Genomic DNA, 12,200 nt, shown 5'->3' with positions numbered 1-12,200 from the left:
TCTAAGAAATGGATGACTTCAACACTAAACGATTAGATAATTAATTATTACTTGATTAAAGAGCGAGTTATAAGATGTTCAAGTGCCATTATTGGCATCGACATTTATTCAAGTTCGCTGGAAGCAAATAGCTATCAACCGTCTGATTTCTCGACAGCGACATTCAACACGTGGTTTTAACTAGCTTCACGCTTCAAAATTCGAATTTGGTTGCTGATAGTTTAAAGGAAACTATTTCCGTCTCATTACTCAATTTATCATTGGAGTGTAAGCTTAGGTTCAGACTGACGTGAGGGACAGATTCAGTTTTGGATAATTGAATTCTGCTTTCAGAACTTTTACGAAGTTATTTAATTACGAATAAGATTGCTGGATGACGGAATTATTCAGAATAACAAGTAAGGTTCATAATTGATATAATTTGGTAGTTTAATTAGTTTACGTATTTTGAGTTACAATAATCGTATTATTAATCAATAAATATGAGCAATAGTATTCAAGTTATACATTAAAACATTTGATGGTGAATTTAAAGAAAAGGTTTTGGGTGTTTGATTCAGTTAATTTTTATTACAGTAAATAGCTGAAATAAGTTTGAAATTAGCAATAATAACTTATTTCAGTATCAACATACAGGATGATTCAAAATTTAATGTAAAATCATTTGGTAGAGGTAAGAATCACAAAGACAGCCAGGTTGGTTTAGGAATTACGCAAAGCAATGTCGCCCAGCTGCATTAAACGATATTCGAAGAGGCGGAAATATTGGGATAACAATATTTCGAATCCTGTATTTTAATAATACATCACATTTGTATGTGCATTTTCTGCTCAATTGTCTGGTGAAAATCTAGTTACATAAAACTGCTCAAAATTCTTATAATTTATAAGTAATATAAGCGACATGAGAGACGCCGTGTGTATTCGCGAATTCTTTCAATAATATGCCAATTTCATGAATATTTAATGCAGCAGTGGGATTTGCATGGATCACCATGTCCTTTATCAAAACTTTAGTAAATTTTTGATTGATTTCTATATGTAATAGAAAATTAAATGGTTAACTCTTAAATCCAAATACAAATTTGGAGATCAACAACTTCAAACTATCAGGTCTCCATTAATAAAAATGGGAAATACAGGCTCTTCTAAAAAGTCTCTTGGTAATATTCATTTACGACTCTTGTACAATAAAGCTGTTGTTGATTTCTATGCCTCTTACTTTACGTTTAATGTTTAAATTTCCGTTATGTATCGTTTTAAATTTCTTTTGTTATTTTTAAATTTCCTTTTCCATCGTTAAATTTGCTTTTCAAGTTTTTAAATTGCATTTTTCATCTTTAATTTCCCTTTCTCAATTAGGTTAAGTAAATTAAACGTTAGAAATATTTTAATAAACGCGTTTGAAAATCATTATATGAAAATCACATACAGCTACATATTTGAAATAATCTTACTGAAATTTTATTTCCTTTTATTTTAAGAGTTTTAGAAAAATTATAAGGAAAGAAAATAAAAATAAAAAAACATTTGAAAACGGAGTAAAGTTAACTTTAAATAAATATTTAATTCGTTTGAAATATTTGAAAAAAGCCGTCAACAAAAAAGATATTCTGGAGAAAATAGAAAATTTTGTTTCATTCATAAAAATAATCCACTTAATTAATTTTTTAGAGAACATTATTCAAAAAATAAGTTTTTTCAAACGCGTGAATGATCCATTTATATAGAATACAAAGCAATTAAATAATCACGCATATATTGGAAGAGAATATAAATTTGAAATATTTCTTAAGATGCAATTTTTTTTTCAGTCAAACATAAATGCATTCTTTCTTTCAACAGGTGTCATAATTTTTGCGTCAGACCAGGAAGTTGCTGGAGTGATGAGAGCTGTACGCCGAAGCAACTGTACTGGTACTTTCTCTTGGATCGGAAGCGACGGTTGGAGTGCTCGTTCTTTGGTCTTTGACGGCAATGAAGAACAGGTTGAAGGTACCGTATCAGTCCAACCGAAGGCACATCCTGTTGAAGGATTTGATCAATACTTCCAATCACTGACAGTTCAAAACAATATAAGAAATCCCTGGTTCACAGAATTCTGGGAACACTTTTTCAACTGCAAATGGCCAAATAGTTTAATGACACCTTATAATCAACAAACTGACAGATCGTGCACAGGACAGGAAGTCATTTCGCCTAAAACTGGCTATGAAGCTGAAAAACAGTTACAGTTTGTGAGTGATTCTGTTTTGGCTTTCGCTTATGCCTTGAAAGCTATGCATGCTGATAAATGTGGTGGAATACCAGGTTTATGCTCAAAAATGAAGCCAATTGACGGAGCAGTGTTTCTCAACTATTTGAAAAATGTTTCATTTAAAGGTAAAGTAATTCATTTCCAAATTTTCTAGTTCTCCCTCAAAAGTAATGTCTGAGTGTTTTACTCAAAAAATATATTTAATTTGTCCCCAAATGTTTTCCAAAAATTCGATTTCAAAATTACCATGGCAGTAATCCGAAACTTGCCTTTCGGATACTCCTAAAGGAAACTAATTTTTCTGTGATTGGAATAAAATAATATAAACTAATGAACAAAGAAAATTTTTGAATCCATTTTTCTGAATAAGATACTTTAAAGAGAAAAATATATTATTGGTCATAAATAATTATCTAAAGTAAGAATAAGTTGTATCATCTACTCCCATGAAAATTTTATGCGCTAATAATTTAAAATATTAATAATAATTATGTGACAAATAGATTCTTATGTCAACTAATCACATTTATGTAATCTCATCTATAATGTGAATAATTTTTTTTTACATATAAATAAAACAAATATGGAATTATTTGACTAGAAATAGTTTACATATTTACCTATGGTTTCAAAAATTTCAAATGCTTTCTGATTATCAATTTTTAATATCATCTGGTAATTTTAAAATCAAAAGTATGCATTGTAAGTTATGCATTCTATATGACAGTGATTAAATCAAACGAAAATTGCAAATGTTGGATTTATAGAAATTTAAAATTAAAATTAAATATTATTATTATTAAGTAAAGTTTGATTATATTTATGAAGACACCTCTTATGCCTTACTTTAATTATTACTCAAATATAAACACATTTTTATATTAATTCATGGAGTATTTAAGAAAAATGAATACAAAAAATAATTAATCTTATTGATTTATTCGCATACTTGTTTGTTGAAGATTCGCAGCTTTTTAACTTTTATGCAACACTAAATATTTAGAAATTATTAGAAAAAAATATCTATGTTTCAATAATAATTAGTCAAATTAATTTTTAATTAGTTTTACTATCAACAATACATATTGCACGAAATTGCTGATTAAACTTTAATTTCTTGAAAAATATTGGGTTGCAAAATATTGAGGGGATTAGTTTTTAGTCACTTTAGAATGAATAGACAGAAGGAACTGTAAAATATCAGAAACATTCTTCGTTTGTAATGATATAGGTAAGAAAAATAAATAAAAGTAATTAATTCCGGTCACTTTTTGTTATTTCAGGACTTAGTGGTGATGAATTCCATTTCTCTGAAAACGGTGATGGGCCAGCTCGATATAATATTATCCATTTTAAACAAATATCTCCTGGAGTTTACAAATGGATTCGCATTGGGGAATATAGAGACGGAGAACTGAATATCAGTCTCCCAGACATACGTTTTCGATTGGAAGAACCAGCAATGCCCGAGTCAGTGTGTAGTCCCCCGTGCCTAACAGGACAGGCAAAGAAATACGTAGAAGGCAGCAAGTGTTGCTGGCATTGCTTCAACTGTACTAAATATCAGATCATTCAGCATGAAACTACATGTTATGATTGTCCATTAGGATACTTACCTAATACAGAGCACACTATCTGTGAAATGATTCCTTTACAATATATGAGATTAGATAGCTATTGGGCCATAGGTATAATGGCATTTTCTACGTTGGGCATTATTATAACGTTATTCGTCATTGCTGTATTCTTTAAGTATAGAGAGACACCTGTTGTGAAGGCATCTGGTAGAGAACTTAGTTACGTTCTTTTAGCTGGCATATTTCTTTGCTATGCTATTACTTTTCTTTTAGTTCAGAAACCGTCAGATATCAAATGTGGTGCTCAAAAAATGGGAATCGGTCTCTGTTTCACTATAGTATACAGTGCTGTCCTCACTAAAACCAATCGAATCGATCGCATTTTCAGATCTGGAGCTCGTAGCACCAAAAAGCCCAGCTTCATTAGCCCCAAATCTCAGTTGCTAATCTGTGGAGGCATCATAAGCATTCAAGTATTATTTTCAGCAATGTGGATGGGATTTCGTCCTCCAAGAGCTATGCACTATCATCCGAATCCTGATGAAAGCCATCTTGTGTGTGCTGCATCCATTGATGCAACTTATATGGTAGCCTTTGCCTATCCAATGATTCTCATCCTGATATGCACTGTATATGCTATCCTTACAAGAAAGATCCCTGAAGCATTTAATGAGTCAAAGTTCATAGGATTTACAATGTATACTACATGCATTGTCTGGTTAGCTTTTATACCATTATACTTTACCACAACTGATCATGATGAAATCAATGTATTTACAATGTCCGTCACCGTGAGCATTAGTGCAACAGTAACTTTATTTTGCATGTTTACACCTAAGTTGTATATAATTTTATTGCACCCGGAGAAAAATGTGAGACAACCATTGATGAATCAAAATAAATTTGGGGGAGGAAATGACAACCGTTTAATTCCAAGCAAGATTGAACAGAGCGCAACATCTGAAGGTAAGAAATATCCGATGTTTTTACTGTTCTCTTTTATATTTATTCTTTAAAATATGATAAAATCGTGCAATTAATAACACTGCTTCTGAGATTTGTAAATAAAACATTATTTTGGTTTAACAGACAATTACATTTAAGAAAAAAAATTACCTACGAAACAACTAATAGAATTTAATTCGTAAAGGCTTTGAACTTTCAGAAATAAACGTTACATTTTAAACTTTGTTTCGTAAAATTGTTTAATGAAAATCTAACCGTTTAAACAATTAAAATATATGAAATTTCCATTATGTAACATCAAGTTAGTAAATTATTCATTAGATAAAAATTCTTTTTTATATAAATGTGAAAGGAACGTGCAAAGCGTATTAGTCAGAAAGGGCTCTGAGCGCAGTTTAGCATTTTAAGAGTAGATTAATTTGTATAGAACATAAAGATATTTTAATTAATATATGGAGGAGAAACCATCTTTAGGATAATCAACTCTAATTTTAACTGAAAATGTTCAAGTAAAGTAACATTTTAAAATTTTTAGAAGATTTAATAGGAATTACTGAAAATTTATAAGCACTCTCCTTAGAAAAGAATAATTATTTAAAATAATAGAATTTAACAAACTAACATCCCAAAAAGATATTTAATGAACATATAATATATAAATATTTAGAGACTAAATTAGTGTTCTTTATTTTTTTAAACTATATTAACTATGCATGGAGTTATTTTGGTGTATTATGTTTATTTATAGTGTATTAAACTTATATAAGGAATTTGTAAAATAGTGGGATATTTCTTTCTTCAAGTACTGATCTTTAACATTTGGAGCAAGATATACCAAATTTTCAATCTCTTATGTGATGCTATCATGCTTGAAATATTGATTTTTTATAAAAACTCTTTAGCTTTCCGATCCGATAGATCCTAGATAAGTTAAGATATAAATCTTACGAAAGAAAATTAATATTATATACTTTGCTAATACGTGTATTACCATAAAATATCTTAATGAAGTAATAAGCATATTATCCGGTTATCAGAATAGGCATCCATCACCTAAATTAAATTACTAACTACACAGTAATTTTCGCATTTTTAACGGGAAGCATAATATTATGTTTAAGTAAAATATAAAAGAGTTTTAAACTTAATAGAATTTGTAATTCAAGCAAGCATAATAAATACTTGGCCCTTTGTTAATTTAGAGATAAATGTGCACCAGTAAATGTCAATTCGAAAATTATTTTTAAATGATTACCAAAGGATTTTGTCACAAATCTGTTGAGAATTATGAATTTTTATTTTAAAAAATTATAAAGCATTTTTATAAATTGTTAGAAAAGCATTGTTAAATAAGTCCAATTGCCTAAAACGTGTTACTTTTTTTAAAAAAATAATTAATATTTTCTAAGAACACAATACATATCCAATCATGAAATTCCGCGTTGCAAATTTGAGAAATTTTGCTAAATTTTCAGTTTTTTCGAAAGATGCATAATTTGTCTATCAAAATATATATGGACTAAAAATTTAAATAATATATATATATATATATATATATATATATATATATATATATATATATATATATATATATATTGTTTATTCATTTTGTCTGAAAGTTGTTTTACCAATGTTTTTTTTTTTTTTTTTAAATAATGTGCTTGAAATAGAAATGAAGAATTTTGATTAATTCTTATATTCTTAATAAAACTAAACCGTTTTTAAAAACAAAATGCTTTTTATTTGTATTAACGCATTTGCAAGAGATTTAACATTAATCAAAATAAGGCTTTTTATTTGTATTACTATTATTATGCTTTTTATTTGTCGATTTATTTAAAAAAAATCTTTAAAATATTGGTTTGAAATTGAATAAAAATGCATTCTTATAAAATAATTTTATCTTAAGGGTTGTAATAATGACATTAATTTTAATACAAATGGAATTTTAGTGTGCCGTATGCTTTCACGCATTTGCAAGAGATTTAACATTAATAGAATACTAGCAAAAATAAGTTTTTTTTTTACTTCTTCTTGGGAATAAATTCTTCTTAAGAAGATTAACGGCGCTTGAATCGAAACGGAGCGGATTAACGGAACGCTGAGAAAAAGAAACAAAACGTTTTTTTTTTCTTCATATATAAATATTTTCTTCTCTAGATATATAAATTAGATTTTCCATAAAACTTTACTACAAAAATAGTAATTTGAATATAAAATAAGAAGTTCAGCTTATAAATTTTGAAAAAAAAAAGATATTTTTTATTATTATTTCCACTGGGTTTTTTTTCTTCTTTTTTTTCTCTTAAATTTTTTTCTCTTTTTTTACAGAAACAAAAATAAAAAATAAAAAATCCGTTATCCATTTTAAGAAATAAGATTCTGAAAAGACCATTTTCCTTCTCGTAGAATGAATAGTTTTTGAATCTCATTTAACGATAACTTCTTAAATGTTTTACGTACGATCATAATTTAAATATTTCTCGAAATAAAATTTGAAATATCTAACAGTTTTCCTTTCATCACATCATAAAATATTTTTTTTATCCGTGGAATACACTTCATAGTCAGAAAATTTCTTATTTCGGGTGATAATGAACATACAAACGATGTTTAGAAGCACCCTTAAAAATTGGAATGATTTATTTAATAAAGTGCTGCTTATATTCAGGCAGACATGCAAAATATAACGTAGAGAATGAACATTGTTATTCCCTTTCTTTTGAAAAACAGGATCACATTATTCTTTTTAAATACATTTTAATAAAACTCAAAGACATGAAATCTTTTAAAAAATATTTTAAAGAAATATGTATGTAAATTATTTTTAAATAATAACAGCAATATTTTTAGTGTATTTCGTACGAAGTTGTTTATATCTATGGAGATATGCATGCCAGATGTGTATCCTTAAAATGTAAATGATTCATTCCTTTTGGGAAAAAAGATATTACACTTTATTTTTCTTAATACAACGTATCAGAATGTCACTGATATATTGGGACTGAAATATTAATAATTCCTTTGACTGCTTCCGGGGTTTAGCGTTAAAAGTCCTTTCAGTAAATTTTCAACTACTCAATCTCTCAAAGACATGTACTATTAAAAAGGCAAAAACAAATGTTTATGTTAGTATAGAAATCAGCAACAATTCTAGCTTATATATTTATGTATAACAATTTGTTTTTAACAATAAATAAACTTTAAAAAAGTTTGTATTTAAAAATTATCAGTGTTTTATATCCTTTCCTTATCACTTTTTTTCTATTTCTTTTGTACACTTGCAAACAAATAACATATTTTGAAATCCATATTTTTATATCTTGAAATGAGAAATGATTGACGCATCACATTAAGAATGCATGAAGAGAAATCTTAATCTACCCCATTTTGAATTACTGTAAATTTTTACACCAATATGAAAATGTTAAGAGCCGAACTTGTTTTTTTGTATAATTTTTCTTTTATAGCCATTTATTAGATTTTTTCTCTTCAATCAATCCCTGCAGAATATGCAGAATCAATCCCTGCAGAATATGAGATAGCATTAATGTCTTTTCGTCAGTGGAGCGAATAAGAAATTCCTTCGATCTTTTTGAAAGAGAAATTCCGCAATCTAAATATTTCTGTCTGGAAGTTTCAGAAATTTGTAGTGCCAAGATATCTAGGTTCATAGGAATCAAAGGATTAAATGCAACTGATTATAATATTTTAAGGTCATTATTTCAGGTCATTCGGTTGCTGAAATTGCACGAAGGTTAAAAAATTGCAAAGAAATGAATCTAATTCCACGACTATAGAACTCACTGATCATAATTAATGGTTTCTGGATATAGGTAATTTGCATTCTAGGAATTTTGATTCAATTGACGGTTAAAAATCGAAATCAATATATATTCCACGTCACTGATGAAAATGAAAGATAATATGTACTATCCCAAATTTTATATTTTCTTAGATTTATATAAAATATTAATTAAAGCTCCTTTTTTTTAGGTTCCCTTGAAGCCAGCGATGTGAATTGTAAACCGTGTGCAAAGCTAATTGCACAGAAAACCAGCAGTACCCAAACTAACAATGGAAACACTGATGCAGAAATCACTAAATGTACCAGTTGTATGGCAATAGTTGATAAGGAATAGAATAATTTGACCACCATAATTCAGTCATGTGAAAAAATACTTACGACATGCAAGAAATCGTACATTCTTTAAAGTTAAAAATAGTGACTCACTTAAATTTTTGTCATTTCCTAGCCAACACTAAATTATGTTAAAAGACCTTATTTGAAATAAATGCAATTGAAGGACAGAAAAGTGAATACGGGGGACACATTTTTTGAAAATCTGATGGACCATATAAAAAGTCCAGTATAAAAGAACAAGGTAGGTTAATCACCAAAAATTATGTACGATCATGTTTAATATAATCATCTTGGAGATTAATGCATTTATCGTATCGGTGGATAAAATTTTTCCATATTTTCCTCGAAACAAGTTGTCGACAATGATGTGATATGGGCCTTAACGTTCCTTTGAAATACCTCAATAATTTCGAATTATTATGTTGCCACTCCAGCAAATTCTTCTATTCTAGTAAAAAAAAAGAAAATCGCACGATTCTAAACCACATCATTGTGAGACGAAGTCTGTCGCCAAAGAACATCTGGTTTCAAAGAGTTGATCAGGTTGTTCGAAGAAATGAAGATTTATAGAATCCCAGTCAAAAAGCTGGCAGACCAGGACACAAAAATTGAGATTTCTTACTATGATTTTTTAGACGTTTCCGTTCCATTTTATTCTCTTAAAAGAACTCAAAAATCATCCAGAATAATGAGTAGCTCCAAAGGAATATTATGATACATATTACATCAATAGAAGCAACATTTTTCGAAGAAGGGTTAGAAATCCTAAGCCACCAATATGACAAATCCCTGAATCTCCACGACAATTATGTAAAAAAACAAATCATGCTGCGTCATAAATTTTGGTAATGAATTTATTTTGTTTTCTGCCTTTGCTTTTACTTATAATAAATTTATTGGAACTTGAAAATAAAATGGGCCTTATATTTGAGTTTTATAGATTTATTCAAAATCTCCAATAAAGTATTCAATCATTTTTAAAGAAAAAGATACACTCTAAAATCTTAATTTACTTTTAAATTAAATTATAGAGTTTGAGAAACTTGTTCGTTTTATTTAAATTACTAATACATAATGTAAGCAATTTTACGTTTGTCATTTATTCAATTTACTAATATGCATTAATAGATAAATCAAATTCTAATTAAAGATTAAATAAATGCCAAAAAAAGACTAATCAATATTTAAAAAAAAAACGAATTGTTTAAAATTTTTTAAAAAGGCGAGTATTTTTCTTTCAAAATTATAATAAAAGCAAAGAAGAAAAATCTGATGAATATTGCTTTATAATGAATAAAATTAAGAACGTCACTAATGGTAATTTATTACTTGCATTATTTATATATTGATATATATTAATTAAAAATTTTATCAAAATCTTGCCTTTGTAGTGCAATTATAGCGAAAATGATTGAGGGATTTCGGAAAATAATTAAAATGGTAGAATATTTACAAAATATCTCAAAAATAATAAAAAAAAATCCTATTTTATTTTTTTATCTATGTAATACTATACTATATTTTAAAAACTGCATTAGAATTAGTGAATTTAAGTTACATTAGTTGCTTATGCGTTCAGTTGAGTAAGTAGTATATTTAATTGCTTTACCAAAACTGATTTTTCCAAACAGCAGTGTATTTAAAATGGTTACGTTTTTCTGTGAAAAGCATATACTTTATAGTGACGATTTCTATATTGCATTGAAATAAATCTAGGTAAGCACCTTAGATTTCAACAACTATTTGTCAACTTAACTTTGAAAGAAAATAATTTTAGTAATAACGTAATATATATGTATTCATATTTTATCAAAAAAAATTCTATTTTTAAATGAAATAACAAAATATTATTTACTTTTTATTTCATAAAAATAAAATTATTTCTTAATTTAAAATAATTCTATAAAATGTTTGATGTATTTATATTGTAATTCATATGTGCTAGATATTAGATATGTTCATCTAAAAATTTGCAAAAAGGTATAATAGAACCCATCTTTTTCTTAAATATATTAGTTATTTATATAGTGTACTTCATTTTTTTTTCAATTCAGAGAAATTTAAACAGAAATTTTTGAAAAAAAATCACTCGATTCTGTTTCTAAATTAATCCTCAGATTAATATTTTTCGATATCCAAGATTGTAGAAACGCATGTTGTAACAAATGTGATGACTTCATATAAATTGTTCAAATTGTTACGATTTTAGAAATTATGCACTTAAATAGATAGTTCACTTGAACATCCTCTTCCTCTAAAAAACATATTATACTAATAGAAATCACGTTACCATTTATACAGGTGTTTATATCTTGATTTGTAGTCCTGTATGTTAGTAGATTTTTAAAAAGTTTGATTTTAATACAATTTAAATGTAATTTGTAAGTGATTAAACTGATGAAACTGAAATCCATTGTATTTGAGAAAATTATTATAACAGTGAAATAATTTGTCCTTCAAATTTGCATACATGGCTGTAATATAATATTTATGTATGTAAAAATCACAAATTGGTTGTAATGAAAAATAAATATTCCAAATGAGAAGCCTTTGTTATTTACTTCTTTTTATTTACTACACAAATTGCAAAAATGTGTAATAAATATTACTTAGTATTTATACAAAACAATATTTTTTTTAAAAAAAATTGAAGTTGTGTTTTGAAATTGTGTGTTGAGACATAATTAATCATAAGCCTTAAAAATAATTATTGAAATTGATTTTGCAACAAATCTAATTAAAATGCACTATTATTTTATAACGGGTAGCATTTTTCGTCCTTTAGGATTATAGATTTATTATATTATGTTTTATATTTTTAGAAGAAAGCAAATGGAATCGTTCACTGAAATTTTTACTGAAAGTGGTTCAAAACTCTAAATAGATTACAAAATTTAAAATTTAAAATTTTGTTCAGTACTATATAGTTTATGATAATCAAATATATAACGGTATTTATATTACCACACTATGATATAGGAAATTATTGAAAATTGTAAGAGAATAAAGATAATTTGGATAATTAAGTTTTTATGTTTATATTTCCAAAAATATAAAAAATGATTTTTTTATTAAAAAAAGTTTAAGTTTAAAAATCTAAAATAGCATATAAAATGTAATAGTAAAATTTTGTTGAATATGAAATAGTATGTGTGTTGTGAGTTAACTGTCAGTGATTTAAGCCGAGTGAGCGTCATCTAGGACCAAGAGTACGACTTAGCTATTACATGCGCCACATTCACTTGCGCAACCCCTT

General features: G+C 27.1%; 1 protein-coding gene across 1 annotated transcript in view; it reads left to right on the top strand.

The window, feature by feature from the left end:
• Nucleotides 1–9,902, top strand: part of LOC129965859 (metabotropic glutamate receptor 6-like) — a 76,856-nt gene extending 66,954 nt beyond the window's left edge. The window contains exons 5-7 of the mRNA XM_056080099.1: nt 1,846–2,382; nt 3,541–4,800; nt 8,797–9,902. Of these exons, the coding sequence (XP_055936074.1) occupies nt 1,846–2,382; nt 3,541–4,800; nt 8,797–8,942 (1,943 nt within the window). The 3' untranslated portion in view covers nt 8,943–9,902. The remainder of the gene's footprint in view (nt 1–1,845; nt 2,383–3,540; nt 4,801–8,796) is intronic.
• Nucleotides 9,903–12,200: the final 2,298 nt, after the last annotated feature.

This window comes from Argiope bruennichi, chromosome 4, assembly GCF_947563725.1.
Source record: "Argiope bruennichi chromosome 4, qqArgBrue1.1, whole genome shotgun sequence".
Classification (NCBI taxonomy): domain Eukaryota; kingdom Metazoa; phylum Arthropoda; class Arachnida; order Araneae; family Araneidae; genus Argiope; species Argiope bruennichi.
The sequence above is the reverse complement of the archived record's forward strand: the minus strand, read 5'-3'. Positions and strand labels throughout refer to the sequence as shown.